The 27,983-nt window shown below is 44.6% G+C and overlaps 3 protein-coding genes across 4 annotated transcripts; 2 read left to right on the top strand and 1 right to left on the bottom strand.

Moving 5' to 3' along the window:
* Positions 1-270: 270 nt before the first annotated feature.
* On the bottom strand, positions 271-7,264 carry SARAF (store-operated calcium entry associated regulatory factor). 2 transcript variants are annotated; one of them, XM_040555166.1, is made up of 6 exons: positions 7,114-7,264; positions 6,834-7,009; positions 5,273-5,663; positions 2,646-2,754; positions 1,610-1,728; positions 271-1,108 (listed from the first exon to the last, which is right to left on the bottom strand). In XM_040555166.1, the coding sequence occupies exons 1-6, from the start codon at positions 7,196-7,198 to the stop codon at positions 1,083-1,085; spliced, it is 906 nt and encodes a 301-aa protein (XP_040411100.1). In that variant the 5' UTR covers positions 7,199-7,264; the 3' UTR covers positions 271-1,082. The 2 variants fall into 2 exon arrangements, with proteins under 2 accessions (XP_040411100.1, XP_040411101.1); XM_040555167.1 differs by having other exon boundaries at positions 1,610-1,725; positions 7,114-7,263.
* A 55-nt stretch (positions 7,265-7,319) lies between these two features.
* LEPROTL1 (leptin receptor overlapping transcript like 1) lies at positions 7,320-10,983 on the top strand. Its single transcript, XM_040555170.1, has 4 exons — positions 7,320-7,449; positions 7,678-7,753; positions 8,410-8,596; positions 9,664-10,983. Exons 1-4 carry the CDS (start codon positions 7,434-7,436, stop codon positions 9,778-9,780), a joined length of 396 nt encoding a protein of 131 aa, XP_040411104.1. The 5' UTR covers positions 7,320-7,433; the 3' UTR covers positions 9,781-10,983.
* A 1,497-nt stretch (positions 10,984-12,480) lies between these two features.
* SRP72 (signal recognition particle 72) lies at positions 12,481-26,597 on the top strand. Its single transcript, XM_040555165.1, has 19 exons — positions 12,481-12,689; positions 13,328-13,448; positions 15,276-15,399; positions 16,191-16,334; positions 17,113-17,224; positions 19,002-19,033; positions 19,650-19,774; positions 19,866-19,923; positions 20,121-20,252; positions 20,649-20,777; positions 21,285-21,357; positions 21,935-21,999; positions 22,427-22,522; positions 22,988-23,091; positions 23,688-23,765; positions 24,404-24,541; positions 24,791-24,828; positions 25,160-25,319; positions 26,344-26,597. Exons 1-19 carry the CDS (start codon positions 12,569-12,571, stop codon positions 26,516-26,518), a joined length of 2,025 nt encoding a protein of 674 aa, XP_040411099.1. The 5' UTR covers positions 12,481-12,568; the 3' UTR covers positions 26,519-26,597.
* Positions 26,598-27,983: the final 1,386 nt, after the last annotated feature.

Below are 27,983 nucleotides of genomic sequence, written 5' to 3'. Positions count from 1 at the left end.
AGGAAGCGCATTCTAGAAAGTTTGTCCTATCAGACAGTGAATTTCCTTTCTCTGATTAGTCTCAAGGCCTGATACGCTCCAGAGATACCACCAGCTTTGGATTAAGAATGCTCTCTTTCCATTCACAACAATCACTTTTGGTTTATTGAGTCCTGGACAGGTCATCAAGCAGAGAAGTCAAGGGCTGAGATTTAAACTAGTCTATATCAGACATTTTCACAGCATTACTAACACCCACAGTAAAAAGAAGAGGGCGATGTAGGCAAAGCGTCCGCAGACATCTTTATTTAAATTACCTTAGTCCCCCAGAAAAAGGCCCAAATTACACATGATCTTGTCTCACTTCAACTTACTTATGCATTTTTTCATAATTTATAAAAAAATCCAGATTTCCATGGCCACTTGGATAAACTCTAAAGCATGGTGTGGCCTCATAACTGCAACTCTTGTCTCCAACCATCACACAGCACAGAGACAAATATTAATGTTATTCTCTCTATATATTTAATTTTGCCCTTTTTCACTACGGAAAACCCCATTAGACTGCCTGACAGCACTTACAGTAATATTCACATGAATTCTACACAGACAAACAACAGTAGTTTCAAAGAACAGCAACCCTTAGGTATCAGGTACATTACACATCAGGCATTTCAGATGCTGGACCACTAAAACCAAACCAAAACAACAAACCAACCAAACCCAGAACCACAAAAAATCTGGGTTAAATGAAATTGACCCCAGAACAGTAAACCACTTGCTCTGAAAATCTGCTAAGGCTACTATTGCATTAATCCATCAAGTATGTGCAACTGTAACTTTGTTCTTCTCAACATGGATGAGTTTATTTTGTATCTTATGAGAAAAAGCCATTGTGGTGAAACAGTGGATGTTCCAGCACCTGCAATACCCTAAACCAGAGTGAAGGTCCACATTTCCACGTGGGAAAGAGAGGGATTCTTTGTCTAGTTCTTTACACCTCTCTTCACAACTGCTTTTGAAGCCTACTGCTAATAAAAAAGGGGCTAGTACAGAGAAAGACAATTTAGTCCAATAACTTAGATGTAGTAGCGTCAAGGATTTCATCTTCGTTTTGTGCCCCCAAAGCCTGCAAAGAAGAAGAAAAAAGGCTCAGCTCCATTACGTACTTTCCACTGGGCCCTCTCCAGTTCTAAAAAGTCTAGAACTTGGGAGATGAGTTGAATATAAAGTACAACGTCAAGCAACAGCTGTGGACTGACTGGCCTGAAGAATGTTCTTTATAGTTTTTTTTTTTTTTTTTACACAAATCACATTTGCACATTTTCTAGAGAAGGGCATGTGTAGCACACAATGAAGGGGAAAGTCTTAAAATAATGAACCTTGCCAATAAAGAAAAACCCACTACTCGTTGGTACCACGCTCCCTGTAGGCCTGTGAAGGAGTTTCAAGCCCAGCAATGGTGCTCTCTTTCCGTAAGAAATAGAGATATGGTTACATGCTCATCTGTACCCAATTCCTGGCCAAAATAAAGGCAGGAATACTTGCTGAACCTCAACTAATATTCCATGCATTTTGGACAGGTCCAAGTTTCTTGAGTTTCGGGAGATTAAAAGGTCTCATGCCTTACCAGAAGCAGTTCTTGTTCCTGTACTGCTACCTTGTGTAGAATTGCTCGACTGCCCATACATTGGAGGTGCAGCTGGGGGATCTGTCCACATACTGAAATGCGATCGTGACTGTGCTCTGCTGAGGGAAACAGAGTAGGAAGACTTCATTAGTAACCTTATCAATAATTATGGTATTACCACTCCAAACAACAAGGGGAATGCATTTGAGGGAGAACTGTAAACAGGCATTTTTTTTTCAAACACAGAAGCTTCTCTATTTAAAAGAATTAACAGCAAGGATGACCTTAATATTTAAGTGCAGCTATTTGACAAATACAGGAAACTGCTTGGTCTCCGAGAAGTCCCTGCAGGTCATATTTTCTCTAGTGAAGACTACGACAGCAACAATTTCCACCCTTAAATAGCTTAAGAGTGATGCATTTTTAAAGTTTAAAAGTGTTTGGCAATGATCAGATGACCAGTAGATATTTACTCCAGCACTGAAACAGCTTTATTTGTATTATGTCTTTCCAAAAATGCAACTTATGACCTACAAGTCCTTTGAAAAAAATCACAACTCTTGGATTTCCATACATGGGACATTAGGAGACTGCAGATTAAAGGCTGTTTAGTTTGACTGCACTGAGTATCACACAAGAGCAACTGCCATCCATACTAAATTTAAGAGAGATGACACTAACACAAGACAAGCATAAAACCACCTGTAAACAGCTAATATTTTAATCTGTATTTTAAGGCAGTCTGTGGAGAGATTGTTTAAATGCTCATTTTAAAATTGCAGGCCACCAAGCCAGGTCTGAGTATGTACTTAGAGCAGAATGAAGAACCTTAGTCTTCCCAGTTCTTCTCCCTGAAAAGGACATTCAGAATATCTTCGCTGCTGGAGTTACAGATTGCACTTCTAAGTTGTTCTAGAAGGAGGGTTTTAGAGCTTGAATGAGACAAGTCTGAAAATTTACAAATAATATAAACGTAGTATGGGGTATACCCCCTGAAATCTTGAATACTTAAAATCTGACAGTATGCATATTTTACCTGTGACTGCCAGCCAAGTAGCCTAGCAAGCCTCCTGCTCCTAATCCAGTCCAAAATCCTGGTCCTGAATTGTTTTCATGACTGGACCAAGTCCCAGATCTCTCACCTCCTTGAACCAAATGGAAAAACAAAAACACATCAGTTAATGGCACCTAATTCTCCGGCCAGCTGTTGCAACAAAATTCTCCCATTAAACATAATGAAAAATTAGACACTGTGTTCCTCTTGATTTCAGAAGATTCTTGATTAAGTTTATCTTGAAAGGCCTCACAGTTTGAAAAGCAGGAAGAAACACAAACAAATAGTAAGAACAGTAGAGTTTTACATTAGCAATTAGCTTCCAGCCCATCTCATAGTCTTGATGTTTCCAAAACAGTGCAGAGTCCCTGCCTGCGGATTTTATAAGCAGACAGTTTAGATTAAAAATAACAGAGGAACTGAAGAAAAATTGATCTGCTCAAGGTCACACAGCGGGCAGACTAAGGCACAAAGTATTATAAAACTTAACAGTGACCCAATCACTTACACACACTGCATCTGACCTCACTGAAAACATCTGCTTGTTTTGAGTAAGAGTGGCTCAGTTTAGCCGCTAACATTCCTCCATATTGTTTCTGGTAATTCTAGTCTTGTACTCGGTATCAGAAGACATGATAAAAACTTTGCAGTGTGATTGCAGTTATTATGCATGAGTCACTAAGACTGACAAATACCTTGATAAAAATGAAAGCAAAGTGCACTGGGGGGAGGAGAGTCACAGGTTTTATATTTGAACTAAATAACATGGGGTTCTGTCTCTGAACCAGATGTCTTTCACTTATAATTAAGAGAAGGTGCAAAAACAAGGTAGAATAACTTCCTGGTCTAGAGAAAATCGGGGATGCAAAAATAAGCTCAACCACAGGTTTAACGCATAAGGAAGCATAAAAAGGCAAGAACTGAAAGCAATGTTAGAGTCCCTCTGAAATATGGCATGGGAGAAAAATCTCAACTTGAATCACCAGTTTAAGTCAGACTTCTACGTGTAATTTGATGTTGAATTTCATTTTCAATGATTTGGGAGAAAGAAGCTCTCGTTGGGATGATATACCTGTTAAACTACGCCGATACGGGATCCAAAATAATGCTTAATTTACGGTAAAGAACTACATTAATCAGGGAGATGAACAAACTCATTTGTCCAAAAGCACCACGGCTGAACACCAACTCAGAAAGCAATCGTCGCTGAAAAATCCAAGTAAACATTCAAGATGATGTCAAATCACTAACAGAGGAAAAGTCTAATTTAATTAAGATAGGCCAGCTAAACGAGTTTCACAGGACACATTCTGCATGCTAGGGGAATTTGAAATGAGGGAAATTAAGTATTAACAGCAATAAGTGAACTACACTGCTTTTCATAACCATCCAGATTTTCAAAGACAAATACATTCTTAATATGCAAAGCCATATGCACTCAGACACGCTTTCCTCTGCTGTCAAAACTGAAGGCAGATACTAATTAATCCCTACGTGCTTTTTAAGTTTTTCAGTTTTCAGAATCAATGAATAAATTTTCAAAGTCCTAGTCCTGCTAGATTTCAGATTCCTGTTCAGTAAAAGCACATTTGTGCAAGTAAATGACAAGGAACCGGACAGAAGTAATAAAGCAGCCCTTTATTCTGTTTCGACTGTGCCCAGTGGGACAGAACCCTGAAACTGCCACAGTAACACCAGAGGCAAGTGGCATGCACACACAAGGTCGCTAGTGCACGCACAGCACGAAAAAACTGCCCAAAGTCTGAAATAACCACACCAAAATCAATTTGCATAGCCACTAACTAGTAATAGTGAAGCACAACCCTTCTAATCTTCTGCAGCAGGTACATACGAAGCATTTCTGCTGCAAATGCCCTGCACAAGGGTATCTGAAAGAGCTATATTGGCAGCCCCTGTTGGCCAAGTGGTTTGAGCAAGCCTGGAAGAAACCAATGTTTGTTTTAACATTACTAAAGCATAAACTTTTGACCAAGTACATTTAATCCTTGCTATTTAATACTTGATTGGACCCCTCCTCTGTCTCACCAGAGACAGAGGGTTAAATGAGTGGGTCAGACACCAGATCAGTAACATTTCCTTGCCTTACATACTATGACTATCTATTTCAATCCATTATGTGACAGAAAAGTCATCTGTTTTCACGCTTCTTTTGATGTTGCCCAGGATACAGTTGGCTTTCTGGGCTACAAGCACACACTGCCCGAAAGACTCTTCTGTAGATTTTCAGAGAGCTTCTTTGGCATTACTTTTTTTCTGCCTTTACGATCTCATCTCATCTGGAAGAGAGAATGGTAATTACTCTTCCCCTGCTACAATCCTATGAAAAGGATGTTTGGAGAGCACTGCAAGTTGAATTTTCCCAGATTCAAAGAGCAGTTTGCTTCAGTCTGCCTTGAAAGCCCGTGAGAAACCAAGCTTATTTCCATTTTTGAACAAATAGCAGTTGAGTGTTGGCTGGAGGTTTGCAGCCAGTTAAACATAATACACTAACGATGTATTGGTTTCAAGCCTGTCCCACATGCACCTATTGCATATAACACAGTACAATCCTGCTTGCTTGCTAGCATTATAATGGCTTGGAGCCCCACCTGTGAAGCTGGGCTTAAAACCAGGAGGAGGAGGTGCCTGATGATTCTGCCAGGAAGGACGAGCGAATCCATCACCATCACCAGACATCTGCTGAGGCTGCTGGTTACTGAGGAAGAGCTTGTATACTCCAAAAGCAAGAACCAGAATAACAATTATAACAATTGCTCCGGCACCAGAATCAGAAGAATCCTTCCTTGACTGATAAAAGCCAGAACCGAAGCTTTCAGAGTTCTTCACTTTCCTTTCACCTTCCTCAGTCAGCTCTAACCTGAACAGCAAACTACAGGATCCTCTTAAGATGTAAGGATCATCTGGATAATCATAGCCTTCACAGCTCACTTCAATTTGTCCAAAGCGATAGGCGTTCTCCAAGTCTGCTTTGCACTGCCACTGGAAAAATAAACACAATATAAAATAGCAGCTACTTCTCCAGAGACGAGAATACCTGTCTGTTTTCCCAAACATGCTCAGAAATACAACTATCATTGCCAAGAAATCATTTAAAAGGCCAGAGTGTAAGGAATTTCTAAGTTCTCCTATTCTAAGGACTAGAACTTTGAAATTAATTTAGAACGATTTAAAAAAAACTTAAAAGTTAATATCTCATCATTCAGAGCAAAGAAGAGTTACAACTCTGCGAGATTTTCTGAACAGGTTTTTCAAGTGTGCCTTATTTAGGTGTAACATTTCTGAAAATAATCTGTATTCTGCATGACGAGGTGCACCATTAACAAACACCTGTCCAATGCAGACTGGAGAGCAGATACAAACATGGAAGACCATGGAAGTGTGAAAGGCAATGCACACGGTTATATTTGTGTTCAGACAGATATGAAAAGCAATTGGGACAGACATGATAAGGAATTCATATGTGATATTTAATAATCATATTGTCATTCTGTAAGTGAATATATACAGATTTGTCAGTCTCACAATTCTTTGAAGTATCTGAACTTAGGTGTCAACTCTAACTGTAACTGACATACTTTAAAAGAAGTAATTTCCAAATTAATAATTCAGGATAGCAGTGCCCACTGCCAATTCAAATTTGACTGTACTTTTACAATACCGTATCAATTTTAACAATAAACTTCAGCTTTGATTCCTGTTTATTCTATTGCCAGAAGCATAGGTAACAGATAAAAAAAAGGCTCTGTCTTGAAATACCTGACAAAAATATTAACGTGCAAGAAGAAGTCCTAGAAATCTGAACTAAAAGTTTTAAAAGGTAAAGCTGAAGTGCTGAAATATCTATAGTAATTTCTATTCCAAGTATGATTAATCATAGAATGGCTCGGGTTGGAAGGGACCTTAACGGTCATGCAGTTCCAAACCCCCTACCATGGACAGAGATGGCACCCACTAGATCAGGTTGCCAACAGCCCCATCCAGCCTGGCCTTGAACACCTCCTGGGATGGGGCATCCACAGCTTCTCTGGGCAACCTGTTCCAGTGCCTCACCACCCTCTGAATAAAGAATTACTCCTTCCTCTTTCAGAAGCTACCGAGTCAACACGAGAACTATTTCATTAAAGCTTAACGCCAACTTCAAACACTTACCTGCACGTCGTACCCATCCCAGCCTTTGTTGTAACACTGCACAACCTCAGGGACGCGGGAGCACCCGGCGCTGCCTCCCGTGCACTGCAACTGCGGGACGGCTGCCGTGCGCCGGGACGTGGTGTACTGACCCCTGTGCAGAGTGAGCGCCTGCACCTCCCTCAGCAGAACCCTGCCTGCAACGAGAAGCACGGCGATCAGCACGGAGCGCAGGCCCACCGTAGCCACGGGGCAACCGAAAACCCGCCCCCTTCCCCAGAAGCGGCTCCGCAGGCCTCACCCGGCTGGGCCCAGCCCCGCGCGGGGCCGGCGGCAGCGCCGAAGAGGAGCAGGAGGAGCGCGGCCCCAGCACCACCGGCCGCCATGGCGGCTCCCCGCTAACTGAGCTCTTCCGGGTCCGCGCGGCGCTGCTCATTGGCCGCCCGGCCGGAAGGAGCGGGGACCAGCCGGGGAGCACGCGCACTGCGCGCTTTCCGCGAAGCCTCGCCCTAGCAACGCGCGGCGCCTTCACTTCCGGGAAAGGGCGGGGCGCGCTCTGCGCATGCGCGCTGCCTCTCCCGGAAGCGGCTGCTGGGGCTCCGCCGGTGCGCTCCGCGGGCCATGGCCGGCATCAAAGGTGCGCGCGCGGGGGGGGGGGCGTTGCCATGGCAACCGCGGCGCGGGAACCCCGCGTGAGGGGCGGGGGGGGGGGGCCTGGCCCCGCCGCCGCCGCCGCCGCCGCCGCAGCCGCCGCCCCCGCCCCTGACGGGCTCCGGAGGTCCGGTTGTGCCCGTTTGAAGCCTACGGGCGGTGTTTTGTGTCGTTTATCCAGCCGTTTATCTGTTTTCGGTTTGTTTCTTTACAGCGCTGATCAGCCTGTCCTTTGGGGGAGCGGTCGGACTGATGTTCCTGATGCTGGGATGCGCCCTCCCCCAGTACAAGTAACGTAACGCTTGGGTTGTGTTTAACCTCGGGGTTCCCGTGCCGATACCTCCCCAGGCTGGGTCGTATCCACCAGGGAGGCTCTCGGCAAAGTCATCCTTCAGATAACGTAACAAATTTTCCCTTAATGTGTCTGAGGAATCTTGTCTAATTAAGCCACGAGCAACATAGGAAAGCATGGCCAAGTACGACGGCGTAATTTTTGTAATGTTGATTGCACTGACATTAAACAAAAAACGTATCAAAGGTTTTGGTGCTCCATGGCTCCTGAATATCAGCTGAGAGCAATACTCTGATGCTGTATGCACTGAAAGCTCACAGACAAAACGAGGTGAGGACTACACAAAGATAGCTCTGCAATTCTTGAGTAAAGCTGACAGGTTAAATTTAAGAGTTAAGATCATCTTCTGCTGGATTTAGGCTTGCTTAGCGAAGCCTTGCTTTACAAACATCCTCGTAATGAGGTCTCTGCTGAAGCAGCTCACAAACGTGCTGTGTTGGATTAATGTCATCTTGTTCCAAAGTAAAGGGTTTGCTTTGCCTGGGCTTTTGCCTTGTCTTTTCCAAATGTCCATATTAGATGCAGAAAGTACCTTATATTGATTTTCAGGAAGAGCAGGAAGTAAATTAACTTTTCTTCTCCTTTCTTTTTCAGCCAGTACTGGCCACTGTTTGTTCTGTTTTTTTACATCCTTTCTCCTATACCGTACTGCATAGCAAGAAGATTAGTAGATGACACAGATGCTACAAGTAACGCCTGCAAGGAGCTAGCCATATTTCTTACAACAGGCATTGTTGTCTCAGCATTTGGGCTACCTATAGTGTTTGCCAGAGCAGAACTGGTCAGTACTATTTCAATCTCTGAAAATACTCTTTGCTAGAAAACTTGTTGTTGTTTAAACTGAAGGTAGAGCTCTTGTGTACTAAGTGACTTTTATGAATACATACTTAAAATGCTTGCAGTGGAAGCAGAACAGGAATTCTTTCAGGGGAAAAAAAAACAACAATGGAAGCATGACAAAAAGTCATGTTTTCCAATTGCTTTACATGGTCATGGAATAAACCCTAACATCCTAGGATCCTATGTGTGATACAGAAAAAATGAGATAGAATATAGCATGAAAACTTAACAGGCAAGTAATCAAATGTACAAGTTACAGCATACCTTGAAGGTAATTTGTAGAATAGTTGGGTTAAAGAAGTATGAATAAACAGTGAATTTTTGTACTCACTGTGAAGGACATGTGATCTTGTTTGGTTTTTTTTAATCTTCTGAGTAATCATTGTATCCTTCCTGGTGTAGGACTTCCCACTAACATCCTGTAAAAGATGACCTTGTTTGCGTGAATTTCAATTTCAAAGAATACCAAATCAAAAAAAAAAAAAATGGGTGTACTTTCATAACATCTCTTTAGACAAGAACGTTTGAGATGGTCAGTTTGAATGCCTCACGGCCTTTGACTAATGCACTTAGTCTCCTTGGAAAACATTCAGCTCTGTTTTTTGTTGTTGTTGTTGTAACTTGGTTATCTGCTGACATTTTAAAGGCCTCCATCCTTGGCTGTCTGTTTAAAAACTATGGCTGGCAAGTGTAGCTGGTCTGCACGTATGTTTGATGCTGTTGCGTAGCCTTACTGTACTATTGCTGGATGTTAAGTAAAACATCTGTGCCTGCTAGCCAGCACTTAGAACTTAGACTAGAAAAACTTCAGTACTGCTTGGCTGACTATTATTAGGCAAAGCCTTTTTGGGTAAGCCTAACCAGCCTTCCCAGCATAACAAATAATGAGATACTGTCTTCTTTTATCGTGTATCTGTTGCTGAACTTTGTCTATAACATGACATTGAGAGATTGCTTTTTGTCTTGTTCAGTTCAGGATGTATCTAACTAAATTCCCCTTGTTTGCAGATTTACTGGGGCGCGTGTGCACTTGTTCTTACGGGGAATACAGTCATCTTTGCTACGATCCTAGGATTTTTCTTGGTCTTTGGCAGCAATGACGACTTCAGCTGGCAGCAGTGGTGAAAGGAAGATAAAGAACTATCACAGACATCTTGTCGTTCAGTGGCCATGCATACAAATGAGAGAATGGGCAATAAGAGAAGTAGTGTAGCAAGCCTCTCGAGTATTCTAGATACTCCTTTTTTTCTCCTTGTTCATTCTGAGTGTACTACTGTTTTCCTAATGGGTTTCTAGGTTTTTATGAAGTGAAGAGATGGTTGATTTCATTTTTACCTTTGGTATATTTTTAGGTGCTCTGTTTGTTTAAAATTTTCATTCTTGTTCTGCTCAGTGTGTATGTAAAGCTTTAAAGCTGGAACAAGAATGTTAAAAACAAGATTTCAAAGAAAATTTCAAGGCTTTTTGTTGTTTAGCATTAATACAGTGCTTCAAAATAACTTTTTTTAAATGGTGATTATATACAAGCTGAACTGACATAAGCAATTTTACACCACCATTGTCAATTACCAGTTATAAAGATTGTAGTTATATTTTACCAGAGGCAAGGGTGGGGGAGTACCAATAGCAGATTTTTCTTCTGCCCATACCTAAAACTGGGTGATGAATGTTGATAGCCTTCAGTTAAGGAAAAGGCTGAGAAGCAGGTAGAGTTCTTTGGGAAAAATCCTGAATTTAAGCACTGTTAGCACTTTACCTGCTTCTTTATCAATTTTTGTGTGGATGTGACATTCAAATTCTCTGTAAACGTGTTGATGCTATGACATACAAAACCAAATTGCGTTGTAGGGGAAGGGAAAAACGACGTTTAAATTCCATTTTTAAAATCTTTTTTTGAACTGTATTTATAAGTATTGTATGGTTTTGAGCTTTTATGTCAACTTTTTACCACAAAGAGGGTAAAATGTTCACTTACGGAACTACTGGTCTGAGTTAATTTGAAGCATGTACGAAACTTTTTCCTCATTCCCCTTTTTAATTTATTTTATACATAAATAGAATAAAGCTTTTCAAATGTAGATTAAAACTATGTTAAACTTGCCTAAGAATGATCTTGCCTAAGAATGATTCCCTCCACCCTTTTTTTTCCTTTGCACAATGCAGTTGAGCCATGACTTTTTTGGAAGTCACTGGCTGAACTGATTTCACTGACTGTTTTTAAGTTCTTATGCACTATGGGTTAATAAGATTTAATGTGTTGTCTGTAACTGTAGACTTGTGTTCTGTAAGTTTACACATGTAGCTTCAAATATTTCCGTCATTTCTGCATACCTCTCAATTGTCTGTATTTTTCATTTAAAGAAATCTGTCATTAGACATTCCATTGTGAGATAGCTGATGAGGGCCAGTTAAGCAGGTTTGGCTGTACCACATACAGTGATAAACCTCTAAACTACATTTTTATTCACTTCTTTAAAAGAGGTGTTTAATTTAAAAAATGTACTGTGCATAATTAAAAGGTGGTGATTGCTAAGATCTTACTTAACAGTGGAGTGGTATGAAAAGGCACAATATCAGGCCTTAGCTGTAATGTTTGTGCACAGATGTAAATGAAACACAAAGCTTGAATATTTGAAGTCAGACAGTAATAGTAGCTACTTACGTGATGTGCTTATGGAACTTATACCAGCAGGTAGGGGCAGTGGAGGTGTAGTTACCTACAAGTGCTGCTTCATTAATGTCCTCCTGTGCGTAAAATAAGAACTCAACGTTATCCACACTGGTAGAGGAACAAATGGTTGTCAAGACCATAGTGCAGAAGCCAGAAGGTAGCATTTCAGTTCTAAATAAGTGCTTCACCAAACTGCGATCATTCACAGATGCCTAAGAGCTGTAGAGCTACTCATTTCATGATAGTTTTCAGTGAGATGTCTGCACCCCTAGCCCCAAGATGATGGATTCTTCAGAAGATTTTCTAAACCAATGGTTATATTTGCACTCTTTACCCTTGTGAAGGAAGAACAATGAAGACTCGTACAAATCTGAATCTGTTACCAGCTCTTTTTTTTTTTTTTTTGTGGTCCGGAACTGTGGTAGTTGGTCCCCATCCCTTGCTCCCCAACTCCTGTGCTGCTAGCCTACTTCTCAATTTGATGCTACTCTGAAACACCAGGACACTGAATTGTGCGTGTATGCATCGGCTATGCATTTTGTATGTTAATTGTATTACAGTGTTACATTCTTTACCTTGCACACCGAGCACGCGCAGCGTGGCTCTGGTTTGAGCTAGACACTTGGGAGGTATGAACTTTCCGTGTAATAGGCATTGAGACAACATTGCCATCCTATAGAAGAGAATTTTGAACAATAAAAATTTTAAATAGCAATCCCAGTTCTGTACGTTTAATCAAAAATACTCTAATAAAAGAGTACTTTGTTTAAAGTATTATTTTGTTTATTTAATATAATTGTTGTTCCTATTGGGAAGAGATGTCACAAGGTTATTCAAGTCAGTCCTTCAGTGTGCTTGCTTCATTTACCTCAGATTATGGGCAATACCATTTTCTAAGGGTCTGGTTGGCGTGTGTGGCTATTATACCAAGACAGGGCTGGTATTTATGTATATTTTTGTTCAAACACATTCTTTATGAAATTTGGAGCCAGCCCCCGCGCTCCTGGCACCTGGAAGACGTTGGCAGACGGAGGAAGGGAGGGGAACCGTAAGCCGTAACCCCCCACCCCGCAACGGGGACCGACCGCCCCCAGATCCCTCAGCGAGGCGGCCGAGGCCCGGCCCTGCCCGCGGCTGCGGGGCGGAGCGCGGCGGGGCCCCGGTGCCGCCCCCGGGACGTGGCGGGGCGGCCTCACGGCCCTTCCTCTTCCGAGGGCAGGGCGGAGGGCTCCCGCTGACAAGATGGCGGCGGCGGCCAAGGCGGCTACCGCGGCGGCGGCGGCGGCGGCAGCGCTGTGGGGCGAGGTGAACCGCTGCGGGCAGAACGGCGACTTCGCCCGCGCCCTCAAGTCCGTTAATAAAAGTGAGTGCCGCCGCCATGGCGCCCTCAGGCGCGCGGCCGGTGCCCGGTGGGGCTCCTCAGGGAGTTTTGTTGGGCTAGGAGGGGGTGAGGAGCCGGGAGGGGGGGCTGAGGGTCCCGTGTCCTGCCCTGGTAGGTCTGAGATTTGGGGTCACGTAATAAAATCGTCAGAATTTCTCCTCGGTCTTTCTCTGTGTCTTTTTTTCTGGCAGGAAGTGTTAGCATGTAAGACGTGTGCTTGTCTAGAGTCGTGCTGTTCTTCTACGTCAGGCGCTTTTCTTCCTGCGTGTGCTTTATGTGGCACTGAGACAGGTTTTGGCACCGTGTTTTCTGTCTGGAAGTGAAGTGCTAATGAAAGGTTTGTTCAGGTGCACGCAGCTCCTTCGGTGCAGCTCTGTTCCAGGCATATTAGCAGAGCGGTCATTTCCAGTAAGTTCAGTGTTTATACCAGATTCTTTTACATTATCAGGGTTTCGTTCATGGCCTGAACAAAGGCAAGCCCTGCCAGGACCCTTTTAAAATGATGTGACTGTTTTCTTTAAAGATTTTTTTTCCAACTTTAACAATGTATGTCTCTTATAAAGCACTAATGTGTCTGATAACGAGTGAAATCATCATGTTTAAACTGTTTTATTTTCCAGTACTGCAGATTAGCAAAGACGATGTGACTGCACTTCATTGTAAAGTGGTGTGTCTTATCCAGAATGGGAGTTTTAAGGAAGCCCTCAGCGTAATCAATACCCACAGTAAAGTATTGTCCAGGTGAGTTGTGTCTTGCTGTGGCCTACAAAACATGAAACTCTTAAGTCCCTGAGAAGTTGCTTCAGCTGGAAGGAGTGATTGACAGCAAAATCAAGAGCAGGAGGTGCTCAGAGCCATTGGAATTGGGGTTCTCAGTGAGACACTGATTTCCTATGGGTGTGAGAGATGGTCTTGATCGGTTTGAGACAGCCTAATGGCTTGCTTTTTCTGTTGAAGAGATTGGTCGTGGAGGTAGCTGAAAACTAGAAAAGAGACAAATTATCCTTGTTGACATGGGTGAGCTCCATAGCTGGGACAAGGGAAGAAGACGTATTTCATGGGAGTGAAGAGAGGCAGGAGAAGCCCTTGCCAGTGGGAGCAAGCTGTTAGCTTTGCATGGCTTTCTCATCATACTGTTCCGCAGGGTCCTTTTCTTTGCCAGGCTGATAGCATTCAGCTTTTGAGGTGGTGCAAATGCTTTGTGTGCGTTCTCAAAAATCAGGACCTTGAAGACAACTTGCGTTTTAGAACAAGTCAAACTTCTGTATTCCCTTTTAAGTCACTAAGTAGATTTAATTCTCTTCCTAATAAAGATGCTCTTAGTGCAATGACTAAGATAAAAATTGCTACCCGAGAAGTGCCTGGCAGCAACACTTTTGTATTTCAGATGCTATTGTTAAGGAACTTCCCAGAGAAGTGCCTTTTAGTATCAGAGCAATGAAGCTCTTCCATGTTTATATAAGATAATAAATATTATTACCTTACTCACAAACTCCTCCTTTCCTGGGATGAAAGGGGTTTAATTTAAGTTTGTAGCTTGTTTTTTAGTATGTGATGGGGACAGGAGAAATTTCTCTGAATGTAACTGGCTTCAAGTTTTCTCTTCAGCTTGGCAGTACAGTGTGTCTCTCTGTCCTGCATAGCGGGGAAGGTGGTGGTTCTTGTTCTGTCCTGAAGTTGTCTTGTCCTTTACTCATTTTTTCACTCGTCCCACTCATTTGTTTTAATTCTTAATGCCATTTGTGTTTTTTTGTTTTTTTTTTCAGACTCCCCTAATACTCAGCTGGGCTGAGATTATTTTAAATAGGGAGAGAAATGGCTGGTCACAAATGTCAGTCACTGCATTTGTGGCACTAGTGATGAACTGAGGGAATTGCTGATTAATTTTCTTTTGGCTTAAGTGGTAGCTCAGGGGATAGCTGGAGCAGAGCACTCAAGGCTCTGCTTGCTTGATAATGTTTCCCTGCTGCTGTGAGCTTGGCTTTGAAGCCGATTTTATGCTGACATCAGCAAACACTTTTGCTGCAATTGCACTGTGCTGATATTTCAAAATAGGTTACTGTTAGCTTAATATCTAACAGCTAGGAGGAGCTGTGCTTTATACCACTTCCTTTCTCTCTCTGTGGGAGTTGATTATGTGTCTCTGACAGTTTGCAGTGACAATCTTCTGCTGTAGTGATATGCCTTCTCCTAGGGAAGGAGTCGCATAATGAAGCTTGCTGTTGTTTTGCCTTTAAACTTGATTCACATCACCAGTAGGAGGTCTGGGGAATTGCTGACTGTGTAAACATCTGATTTGAAATGACGTGTCAGGAGACACCAGAAAAAAAGGAGGCTCATCTTTAAGATGAAGTCTTGGTATTTCTTCTCTGGTGGATACGAAGTAGGTTAAAGATAGTTACAGCACTTGACAGATGAATTATTCAGTAATCTGGGATCATGCGCTCACCTCTGGTGCTTGGCTATTTGGGAACAGTGCCCAATTAGGGCTGCAAGCGTGTTCAGGTGGGTGAATGCTGTTGAATGAAGACTCCGTGTCTGCTATCAGCCTTTGTCTTGTCATTGCAGTGATGTTATTGCCTTCGAGAAGGCCTACTGTGAATACAGGTTGAATCGTATTGAAAATGCTCTCAAGACCATTCAGAGTGCCAGTCAGCAGACGGACAAACTGAAGGAGCTCTATGGACAAGTGGTAAGTACAAGCTTTTCTTCCTGGTGGCAGTTTCGTATGGATGCCTTGGCTCTCTAACGTGGGGCAACTATGGAGACAGAATTATCTTCTCTGTCTTAAAGGTATGGAGGGGTACAGTTTCCAGCTGTTCCAGTTTGCGCGAAGCCTCAGCTGTCTGTAGAAGACAGACTAATTTTCTGACTGCCACTGAGCCAAAGCACTACATTCGTGACTCCCTCTCCCTTCCTGGGTCTGGCCTGATATGGTTTTAGAAGCTGAGGGGATGAAGGGTGGAGGTCGACTGATCAATTTTTTTTTGTGGTTAAGCCCTCTTAATCTTCGCCATCAGATAGTTGTCCAGGAATGGTTTGTGGGACCTGATGTCTCAGGCGTTAGAGGTGAAGCAGAAGAGCTGTTTCTCCCAGGCTGATCAGAACAGTTTTGTGAAGACAGTTTTTGGCTGTCTTCTCTCAGTTGCATGAAAGGCTGTTCATTTAACTTTTCTTGTAGAGAGATTGATTAATCTGGAAAAAGGCTGTCTGAGAACAAAAGCTTATAAAATGCTGCTTCTAAAGAAGCTCCTTCAGGAGTTACAACTCTGCAGCCTTTATGTATATCTGCTCTTATTGCTTGAGTCCTAGCAAATAGAATTTGCCCATACAGGTAGATGCAAATGTTAGTAATGCTCAGCCTAAAATGTATGATGCTGTGCTGCTGCTGATCCATGAGGAGGGAGAAAGGAGGCTGCAGTTATTGGCATAAAAAAAGGCAGGGAAATGCTGTTCTGAAGGCTAACCCCCTCCTGTTCTCAGCTGTACAGGTTGGAGCGTTACGATGACTGTCTGGTTGCATACCGGGATCTCATACGCAACTCCCAGGATGAGTATGAGGAAGAGAGAAAAACCAACCTCTCTGCTGTTGTGGCAGCACAAAGCACATGGGAGAGAGTGATGCCAGTAAGTGTGTGCTTGTATGCGTGTAAGAGTGGCAGCCAGGGAATAAAGGATCTGGAGTCTTAGATCTCTAAAGGATGGAAATGCATTTCTGTCTCTTAATGACTTCTGTGTGTATTCAAGATCATCTAGTGTTTCCTCCTCTAGAGGAATAAATGCAGTTATTGTTCATCGGGCTAACAAGTTAGGCTTCATCTGTGATTTCTAAGAACCTTGTTAGTAGATGACATGGTAGAGTGGGTGCGTTTCCCTGAGCCTGCATTAGGCAGAGCACCTGTGACGACTAACATTTTCCTCTGTCTCATTATGCTCTTGTCCAGGGTAAAGCTAACTGCCTAGACCACCCTGTCATGATTGGGAATATTTTTGTTAACGAGTAGTGCAGATAGTGATGTTCTTGTTTTTCAGAAGTCTTTGTTTTGGAGATGTGCATGGCACGCTCAATTTTCTGTTCAGTGCTGCGGATCCTCTTCCTAGTTCTCTAGGGTAGTGGTTCTTACTCATCCTCTTCCAGCAGCATAAGCAGTCCCCAGGTCCAGGCTGGAGTTCAGTTGCCGCCTCGTTGATTGTGTCTGACTTCACTGTGCAGTATGAAGGAAGATCCTTTGCACTGTGACTTAAAATTTGCCAGTTGTATACCCTTTGAAAATTGCCTCTAAAGTATAGGTTTCTGTAGAAAACTTATTTTGCAAGGAATGTACGTGAAGACTATAGCTTGTCTGCAGCCTGTCGAATCTGTATAGATAGTTACTGTTTATGCTGTGATTGTTTGCCATGCTAGGAGGATCTGGGCCTTCGAGAAACTACTTACGAGCTGTGTTATAACAGCGCATGCGCGTTGATCGGGCAAGGAAAGCTGAACGAAGCCATGAAGAAACTACGGAAAGCAGAAGGTAAAATCACGGTGAGGTGTGAGAAGCTGCGTGTGATAGAAGTAGTTACTTGCTCTCTCGACACACTTAAACAGAGAGAAAGAGGTTTGGACCGTCAACTTAAAAACTGACCAAGAGCAGAATTTTTTGTAGGTGTCCAGATGGTTCTGGGCAGAAGTGGTGTTTTTGCAGAAGCGTTCCTCTGCAGCTCTTTTCCAGAGCCACGCTGCGTGTAGCATCTCCTGGCTCTTTTCCAGCCCCCTGATTGGGGTGGAATCCCTTTTCAGCAGTTTTTTTTTGAAGTGGGAAGCACATGTGAATGTGATTTCTTCTTGAAAATGTTTAGTCTATTCTGACTCCTGGTTTTATTAGTCTGTATGCATATGTGTGAGTTTGTATGTGTGTATATATATATAACACTGAGGAAAAAAAATGTCTTTCCAATCTGTTTGCTCTTGCACATGAATGTCAGTTCTATCCTGATTTTGATGATAGAATAGCAGCTCCCCCTTACAGCTGTTTTGAGCATGTGTAATTTTGGGGGGTTAGTGAATCCAAGTGCTGTTTATGATAGTCCTTTGGAGAGGAAGACAAGTGATTGGTTTGAAGGCTGGACCGTTCAGTGGATAAGGAACTGGCTTGAAGGCCTAACCCAGAGAGTGGTGGTCAGTGGCTCTTGTCCGGGTGGAGGCTAGTGACGAGTGCTGTCCCTCAGGGGTCTGCCCTGGGACCAGTGCTGTTTAATATCTTCATCAGTGACATAGACAGTGGGATCGAGTGCACCCTCAGCAAGTTTGCAGATGACACCAAGCTGGGTGGTGCAGCTGATACACCAGAAGGAAGGGATGCCATCCAGAGGGACCTGGACAGGCTGGAGAAGTGGGCCCACGTGAGCCACAAGAGGTTCAACCAGTCCAAGTGCAGGGTGCTGCACATGGGCCGGGGCAATCCCAGACATGAGCACAGACTGGGAGAAGAACTCGTTGAGAGCAGCCCTGCAGAGAAGGACTTGGGGGTTCTGGTGGATGAAAAGCTCAACATGAGCCAGCAGTGCGTGCTTGCAGCCCAGAAGGCCAGCTGCAACCTGGGCTGCATCAGCAGAGAAGTGGCCAGCAGGTGGAGGGAGGGGATTGTCCCCCTCTGCTCTGCCCTTGTGAGGCCCCACTTGGAGTACTGCATCCAGGTCTGGAGCCCCCAACACAAGAAGGATGTGGGGCTGTTAGAGAAGGTCCAGAGGAGGGCCACAAAGTTGATCAGAGGGCTGGAGCACCTCTCCTATGAAGAAGGGCCAAGAGAGCTGGGGATGTTCAGCCTGAAAGAGAGAAGGCTCTGGGGAGACCTCATTGCAGCTTCTCAGTACTTAAAAGAGGGGAGACTTAGATTAGATGTTCGGAGGAAATTCTTCACTCAGAGGGTGGTGAGGCACTGGAACAGGTTGCCCAGAGAGGTTGTGGATGCCCTATCCCTGGAGGTGTTCAAGGCCAAGTTGGACGAGGCCCTGGGCAACCTGATCTAGTGGGTGGCATCCCTGCCCATGGCGGGGGGGTGGGGTGTTGGAAGTGGATAGTCTTTAAGGTCCCTTCCAACCCAAGCTGTATGATTCTGTGTTTTGGTGAGATACATGAGAAAGTTAAGAAGTGAGTGATACTTGTACTGAAAGCTTTTCTAGTGATGCAGAAGTTTCAGGATCAGTATCTGCAAGGGATACATGAAAACAGTATGTACTCCCACATGCTTCTAGGCTGTTTTTTCCCCTAAGCGTTCTAAATTCTGTTCTTCCATTTGTTTTTGCTTCTAGAGCTGTGTCGCCAGTCACTCTCAGAAGACACTGTAAGTTGTTGGTGTTGTTCTGGAAAGTGTTTACTTTTCACCAGCATGAATGAGGGTGTGGTCATAAAATGTTAAAAAATAATTAAAAAAAATAGCCATATGACAGGCAAAGCTGCTAACGTGGTATTACCCAGCAAGACATGCCACCGCTGCTGGTACCAGCTGGTGAGGCTGGAGCAGCAGCAATCGTGGTTGTTGCAGAAGTGTAACACCACAAGTTGCTGCTGTGCTTCTTGCACGGTTGCACGTGCTGGTCCAGGCGGGATGGTTACAGGTTGTCTGGAACCTCCCCGTGACCTATCCGTGCTATGGGTGAACACGCTGACTGGGTGATGGGAAGCTTAGGTGACTTGCAGTCACTGGTTGGTTCAAGCAGGGGGTAAATTCAGTGCATAAACTAAGGGTATCTTCAGACTTAGAGTAGCAGGTGGAGCTTTCTTTTCTCTTGGTTCAACCCAGATGTGCTTGTATTTGTGCTGTGGCTTCACGTGTAGTGGCTGGGGTTCTTTGTTGCTAATGCTACTCAAGACAGCTCAAACATTTGCCTGCAGAATGCTGAAACAAGGGAAAGAGACTTCAGATTGCAGCTTTTTTTTCCCCCTCGATTTTCCTTCAGGATGTGACTGAGGAAGACACCGAGGCTGAACTGGCCATTATTCACGGTCAGATGGCGTATATCATGCAACTGCAGGGTCGTACAGAGGATGCCCTACAGCTCTACAATCAAATAATCAAGTTGAAGTAGGAGCTTTTCTAAAACTAGTATTCATTCTTCCATCTGTAGAGAGACCACTGTTTAATAGCAATGTGTTTTCTCCTTTTTTATCTGCAGGCCAACAGATGTAGGACTACTTGCTGTCATTGCAAATAACATCATCACAATTAACAAGGTATAGAATTACCGTGCTCCTTTCAGCGTGGCCCTTCCTTGTGGCTACTCAAGTTGTCTGTTTCTGTGAAGAGAGGGGGATAATCAGGGAAGACTTTTTCCCTAAACAGTAGTTAAATCACAGACACAGAGAACTTCTCTTGTTGAAGGAATGTATTGAAATCATGCTGTGTGATTTTTTTTTTCTTTTTTCCCCAGGACCAAAACGTTTTTGACTCAAAGAAAAAGGTCAAGCTGACCAATGCGGAAGGTGTTGAGCATAAACTCTCCAAGAAACAGCTCCAGGCGATTGAATTCAACAAAGCTTTGCTGGCGATGTACACTAACCAGGTAGGAGAAACTGATCTGAAGTAGTTGACTACAGACGTAGCACCATCCACAGGAGTTTGACTAGGCATAAATGGATGTGCAGCCAGTAGAAGATACAACCACTTGGCTTAGGCACATAGGTGGGGAAAAATCCCTAAAAAATAGAAGAGCCTGTTGTGTGGTGACTTGAGCGTTGCTGTAGGGAGTACAACGTGGAGATGACTAGGATGAGACGGAATGGGTTTGTGGGGTTCTTAGATGCATCTGAACTGCTACGAAGAGGTTTTGTTCTTGGCTCTCTGTACCTATTTCAGGGAAGCCATTGCTAGCAGCTGATCTAAGATACAACTGGTAGGTTAGTCCTAAATTAGGTGCTTGCAGAGGTTGAGCAAAGTATATTCTCTTCCCCCTCCTCAGGCGGATCAGTGTCGCAAGCTGTCAGCAAGCCTGCAGTCACAGAGCCCTGAGCATCTGCTCCCTGTGCTCATCCAGGCTGCCCAGCTGTGTCGTGAGAAGCAGCATGCAAAGGCCATAGGGCTTCTGCAGGTAAGTTAAGAGAAGTACTCCTTCGGTCTTGCTCCCTTTAAACTTGTTCTGTGTGTTCTCTTGCGTGCTCTTACCCTTTGTTTTGTCTCGTTTAAATACCCAGGGATATCTGACTGTGCTTATTATGGTTTAGTTTAACGCCTCTGGAAAGCATTTACACCCAAATGAGCCATGCTGCTTTTAAAGGGAGATAGTTCCCTTGCACCTCTGATATTTGTTAGAAAACTTCTTCTAGGGTAAGCAGTGGGCTCTGTGGCTCTACTCACAAGCAGTTTACAACAGCCTCCTTTTGGAAGGAATGAGCGGCCTGGGATTGAAATCTTGACAGGACACTGGGCCACTGGCACAGTTTGGGGTCCTCGTCTGCTGCATGCTGAAGCCTGCATGTACTGGAAAGCTTTCCTTGGCTCTTGCCAGCTTCCTGGGACTGAGCGTGAGGTCCAGTTCACCAGAGCAGCAGCCTGGTGCCCGTGCACATGCTGAGTTGTCCTGTCCTCTGATTCCCAGGACTTTGCAGAGCAGCACCCTGCCAACGCAGCTGAGATCAAACTGACGATGGCCCAGCTAAAAATTGCTCAAGGTATCCAGTGTCTTCCCTTCTTGCGAAACTGTCAATACGTAATAATGGTTTAAGGCTTGGGGGGAAATGGGCTTTAGGGCAATTTCTGTTGCAGTCACTCTTGTGGTAGGTGCAGAGCAGAGATGCTTTCAGTCAGGTATTCTATAGAGAGAGCTATGGCAGGATGGACCTTATAGCTTAGTGCCTGGATGTTAAAGCTCCACAGATCCCTCGCAGAGCTACCCACAATCTTTGTGAATGATAGGGCTGAAGCTGTTTTGAGGCAAGGGGTGTCTTGGGAGCAGAGTTGGGGCTTCTTGATGGTAACATTCCTGCGTAAAGTCAGAACTTTTTTGCAAAAGGTTGCCCCTGATCCCCCGTAGGATGTGGCAAGGGCAGGAAGGGGGTCCCCTGTGTGAAGGGGTGTCCTTCATTCCTGGAAATGAGGGAGATAGTTTTAAGAAGGGGATCGCTTTGTCCCCATTGTTTACCTTTGGCAGGAACCAGTGGAAGTTCACAGGCTAGTCCCTTGCCCTGTCCAGCAGCCAGGATGAAGTGTCAGTGTGGCACTAAGGGCATGTCCTTCCCTCTCTTACAGGCAGTGTCACCAAAGCCTGTATGATTCTGAGGAGCATAGAGGAACTGCAGCACAAGCCTGGTATGGTAAGTGAAACTCCTTGCTCTGGGTCACTTCTAGTTGTGTTTAGGGTGTCTGTACCTCATTTCTTCAGCAATGATTTTTTTTTTTATGGCTATTGGGGTAGAGACTAGGGGGGAGAAAAAAAGTTTCTAGTGAAATTGTGTCCAGTTGCAAGCAAAGGAAGTGTCAAGACAAGAAATTTCTTTCTGTGAATGCAGTCCTAAGCTTGTACTGTAGGAGAAGGATTGTCGGTGACATTTCTTTGGGAGGGACTCAGGTAGGAACATCTTGCCTGGGTATCCTGCCTGTCACCGTAGCTGCTTTTTAGGGACAGATCAAAAAGCTCACATTGACTCTGTCTTGAGGAAATCTTGTGAATTAAATGCTGGCTCTCTGTCTACAGAAAGCTTGTGTGAGGATCTGTTATAAGCTGCTCTTGAACGTTTGCAGGTGTCTGCGCTGGTGACAATGTATAGTCATGAAGAAGACATTGACAGTGCCATCGAGGTCTTCACACAGGCTATCCAGTGGTATCAGCAATTCCAGGCAAGTCAGTCCCGAGGAGGTAATGCAGTCTTTTCTAGGTAGTCCAAGCTCAGCTTTTCCCACTGATGCACAGCCTCAGCAGTTCATCCAGCTGGGGTTTTGGAGAGCTACGAGCTCCTGTTTTGTAAGCATTTGTTTTATCACTGCTGTATTATTTTAGATGTGTTGCAAAGAAGGAGAAGCAGATCCTTACTCTTCCTGTCAGATTAGGAGAGTGGGAGCTATGGGTGCCCAAATATAGCAGTCAGGCCTCCTCTCTGATTAGAAAGCACTGTGGATCAATGAGCAAGCTGCCTCATCCCATACAGTCTTGCCTCACGTTCTAGAGTGCAAAGATGGTCTGCTTTCTGTATGACAGTGCTAACTCAGTTCTCCCTGGCCAGGTCTCTGGGGCATTAAAGCCAGCTAGAGCTGGGCTCCGTGTTGTGAAATTAAAGACCTAATTACAGCTGCTCTGTCTTTCAGCCAGAGTCTCCTGTTCATTTGTCACTGATAAGGGAAGCTGCTAACTTCAAATTGAAGCATGGCAGGAAGAAGGAAGCAATCAGCGACTTGGAGGAGCTCTGGAAGTGAGTTGTGTGGTTGCTGAACAGGGAGGTCTGCCCACAGACCTCTGCAAGCTGCCTGGTGCCAGGTTGTTTTTGACAATGCTGGTTCACCAGTAGCCCTCTTATAGAGTTGCTTTTGTGCAGAGGTTCCAATGCAAAGCCATGTTTGTGAAGGTAGGGGATCATTCGTTCGGTCTGTAGCTGATGTTCACTTGAAAACCTGATTGACTTGTCCTGGAGGACTCTTACGTGCAGTGAAGGTTACTTTGGTGACTGGGACACGTGGTTTTTTTCTAGTGCTGCATAAACCATGGCTGTCTTAAGTTTTCTTTTTTTTTTTAATTCACTTGGTAGGATATGAGGGAGTTCTGTTAATTTGCCTTCGCAACTGGACCTTCAAGGGGTTTTGTCTTTCATTGCCTGCTTTGTGACAGTGTGATGATATCTGCTCCTCTCTCTGCATCAGTGATGTTTGGTGATGGTCTCTGTAGGAGACCACAGACTGGCATACCTGTCCCCACAGATAGCAGCCGTGCTCTGGTAGCGTGCAACAGGTGGTGATACCAGGCTTTGGGATGAGTGTATGACTTGATCCTTCTGTTTTTTCTTCTCCAAAGGCAAAACCCGAAAGATGTGCACACTCTGGCACAGCTCATCTCTGCCTACTCCCTTGTGGACCCTGAAAAAGCTAAAGTGTATCCTTTTGGTGCCAAGGCATTTATTTGGGCATTGCTTCCTTGGATTTCAGTTGTGTGGGGAATTTGGACTCGTTCTCACCTGAAGAAAGGCAAGGAACATCTCCAGTTGGGTATCCAGGGCAAGTTTTCTGGAGCTGCTTTATTTTCTAACTGGTGTGATTACTGTGAAATTCCAAGACCGTTTTGTCTTTGGCCTTCTCTCTGAGATGTAGTAATTTAAGACTGAGGAACCAAAAATAGGAGGTTCTCCATCTTTTCTGTTGCAGTCTTGGACCTGTGGTAGTAATGCAGGACTGTGCCCAACAGAATATGGCTAAACTCTCCCTGACCCAAAAATCAGGTTCCCATACAGCTTTTGCCATCTAGAACAGCTTTCAGAGTAAGTTGCTGCTTTTGTCCCCCACCTCAAAGAAGGGAAAAATGAGGCAGAGGGCAATTAAGCAGCTCACTCCAGCTTGGGCAGGGAGCTGGGGCTGGCCTTGTAGGTCTGCCTGGTATATTGCCATCAGGCTGAATTTGTTCGAGCTGACGTTTTCTTTTGGTACCTGAACAAAGATGGGTGTTTATCTCTGGTTGCTGCTTGCCAGTTGCATGTTACCTGTTCCGGTTTGCATCCCTGAACTCTTCCTTTGCAGTCTCAGCAAACATTTGCCTTCCTCGGACACCATGTCACTGAAAGTAGATGTTGATGCCCTGGAGAACTCCCATGGAGCGACTTATGTTCGGAAGAAAGCTGGCAAACTCACTGGAGACAACCAGCAGAAAGAGCAAGGGTAGCGTGCTGCTTTGGCTCTGGCACAGTCATTCTTTGGGATGGCACGAGAGCCACACCTGATGTGGCAGGGGTATTGGTGTAGCAGACGTGCTGGTGGAAGGGGAGCCTGTTGTGTAACTGCAGGGAGCCTCGGATAGCAGCAGACCAAGTTTTTAGAGAGATGGGGATGGTTTAGCTTCTTCCAGAACTAGCTTTTGGTTGATTTCTCTGCTGTGTCACAGTGGCTGTTTCCCTGCTTGCTTTTCAGACAAGGGGAGGTGAAGAAAAAGAAGAAGAAGAAGAAAGGTAAGTTGTACTTCCTAGATGTTGATAAGGTACAGATCCCAAGAGCTGGCCAGATTGTTTCTTCTGGTAGCTAACCCTGAGCTCCCTGGGAGCTGGAGCCCTTTGCTGGGACTAGTGAACTGAGGTGTTCGTGACTGATCGCTCATCCTGTGCGGGGCATCTCTCCACAGAAGCGAGAGCAGCTCCCTGGCAGGACATTTGCAATGTAATGTGTTGTGGGTTGCTGGGGTCTGTGTACTTCCTCTCTGCAGACAACCCCTGTGTGTCCCTTGTTGATGCCTCTCTAGCGTGTTGACCCCCATCTCACTTCCTGGCACTGGCTATTCTGCAGGAAAGCTGCCCAAGAACTACGACCCCAAGGTAACTCCTGACCCTGAGCGGTGGCTTCCAATGCGAGAACGTTCCTACTATCGTGGACGGAAGAAGGGGAAGAAGAAGGATCAGGTTGGCAAAGGAACTCAGGGTTCAACCACAGCTGGTTCCTCTGAACTGTAAGTACCCAATGCTGGGTTTGGTTTGGGGAATGACTCCTGGGTGGCTCGGAAGTGTGGCTTTGTGCTTTCCTGTGGCTCTGTCACCTCACCAGCCCTGGGTAGCACAACTGAAGCTGCGCTTTGTCACTTGAACCTTCTACCAGGTGCTCTTCCAGAAGTTCCCTATAATTAACTGAGAACCAAAATGATATGATAGGCGTGCTTGAAGGTGCCAAGGTGCAAATAAAATCCCGGAAGTCTTTTAATGTGCTTTTCTTAGCTTTGAAGACTAGATGAATTTTGCATGCCCCCTCTCAACCTATTTGCTTTTGTCTTTTGGTTACTGGAGAACCATTAGCCATTGTTTGGGAAAATACTGTACATTCCTCTAACCTGATCTTGATTTGAGCTGGAATCAGAGTTTTCCTTTATGTATGAGTCCTCACAGCAAGCTGGTGACTTACTAGCATCTGGGAGAAGGAAGTACGTTTAAAATAATAGCAACATAGGGAACTGATAGTTGTGGATGATACAGCTCTTCTTTATACAGCTCTCTCAAAATGGAAGCATGAAAAGCCTTTTGTGGTACCGTTAGTTTGAGCGGTGTTTGCAAAGAGAGCTGGCACAAAGGTGCCTTTGTCATTAAGGAGAAAAAAGGATGTTGGTCTGCAACTGCATGTCTGGGGGCCCTAAAAGGGTTTTCTTGCATTTGCATGAGTGTCAACTGTCTATTCAGAAGTTGAAAGCCTTGCTTTTGTTGTTGGGATTTCTGCTGTCTGATGAGAAGGTGATTGCCTGTCCTTCGAGAGAAGTTCCCATCATCCATCAACCCTTCTGTGTACACTGAAGCTCATTTAAGATGAGCAAGATCTCCTTGCTTGAGTGCTCTCACATCCATGGTGGTGTTGTAATGCTATTTTATATGATAGCTAAGCTACAATATCTTTTGCTCTCAGCTTCCTGCCCAGCTGTTGCTACAGTGCCATATCTTGCAGGTGTTTGTGAACCCACGTGGTGTATTTTTCTCTTGTCCTCCCTGTAGGGATGCCAGCAGGACTGCCAGCAGCCCACCTACCTCCCCTCGGCCCGGCAGTGCTGCAGCTGTATCGGCTGCAAGTAACGTCATCCCTCCCAGGCACCAGAAACCTGCTGGTGCCCCAGCCACCAAGAAGAAACAACAGCAGAAGAAAAAGAAAGGGGGTAAAAGCGGATGGTAAAAAGCAGGATGTGTAACCTCCCTCCCTCAGTAGGTGATGCTGGTTGCATAATAAAGGTCAAAAGCCAGTGGTGGTGAAAGACTCGTGGCATCCAAATCTCTCTGTGCTCTGGGAGGAGATGGGCTGGTATAGACACCATGATATGTCTGCTCACCAAGTTGTCTTCCTTACATTAGTTCCCACTGTGGCTCATCTTCCTCCAAAACCGTGTTAGTATGGAGCATAAATCAGAATAAGGAGCCCCACTGAGTATGTTTGGGGGGCTGCTATGCCTCCTGCTCTCAAGCAGGAGGCCTGGGGTGCTACATGCGGGAGCAGCTGTGGTACTGTCACAAGGGAACAAGGGTGGGTGAAAAGGACGATGGTCTTATTTGGTTCTCTCTTGTGCCTCTGGGGAACTGCATTCTGAACTGTAAATACACACAGAGCTTGTAGCTTATTTCTGGAATGAGATCTGTTCCATATGTGCAGCCCCAGGAGGTGCATGCTTCCCAGCTCCTGCTCCAACTCCTGTTTTAGTTGTTAGCAGCGATTACTTGCTGGGACAGCATACTGGATTTGCGAAGGCCTGTTTTTGAGAGTAGCAAGCTCCCTTGAAAGTTGGAGTAGTGATGCCTTGCATCTCTTCTCTCCAACGCTTTCACCAACTGCAAGTTAAAAGCTGGGTTGTTGGGCTTAACGTTTAGCTACATCCCCCAGTGAGGGTTAGGAAAGTCCTCTTTTCTTCATCAAGCTCTAACAGCCCTCTCTGCAGGTTGATTTTCATGTTTCCCCTTTCAAGACTGCAAATCTAACTTCTCTGCTGTTGCACCCCTCCCCTGTCATCCTTGCCACACAGTGCCCTGCATCCTGCGTAAAATGGTGCTGGTGGCATGGGACAGGGCTTCATACTGTAGCAGAGAGTTTCCTGGAGTTGTTAGGATAAGGAGAGAAAAAAATGATTTTCAAAATATTTAACTTTGCTTTGGGTTGTGTGCTGTATGTATGCCAGGCAGTTCTCCTGGACAACTGTGTGAAGGAACTAAACAGTTAAGAGCAGTCATTTTTTTTTATCAACAGCTAAGCAAAGAGCAGTCAAATGGGGAAGGAAACTCTGGCCTGGCTATGGCATCTGTCGATTCAGGCGGTAAGTATGGAGGGAACTGGCTGTTACCATAAAATTCAAATGCAGCCTGTAAAAAGAAATCTGTCCACGTTGCTTAACTTCCAGAGGTGTGGAATAACCAACAGCGTCTTGAAACATTAGATTTATGCTACTCTAGCATGTGCTAGTCAAAGCATTTAGCAGAGTTATCTGACAGTGTCTCTGCAAGCACTGTCCTCAGTGTTTTATCCTAGTTAGTCATTGACCACCAAACAGCACAGGCGCAGACGGTCTTGAAAAACAAGATTATACAGAAGATAATCAGAGGGGGAAGAGCAAGACTTAAGATAAAACATGGCAAAGCGTGTGGCGACTGACCTG

Source organism: Cygnus olor, chromosome 4 (genome assembly GCF_009769625.2).
Source record: "Cygnus olor isolate bCygOlo1 chromosome 4, bCygOlo1.pri.v2, whole genome shotgun sequence".
NCBI lineage: Eukaryota > Metazoa > Chordata > Aves > Anseriformes > Anatidae > Cygnus > Cygnus olor.
Note: the sequence above shows the minus strand (reverse complement) of the source record. Positions and strands in the feature narration are given on the sequence as shown.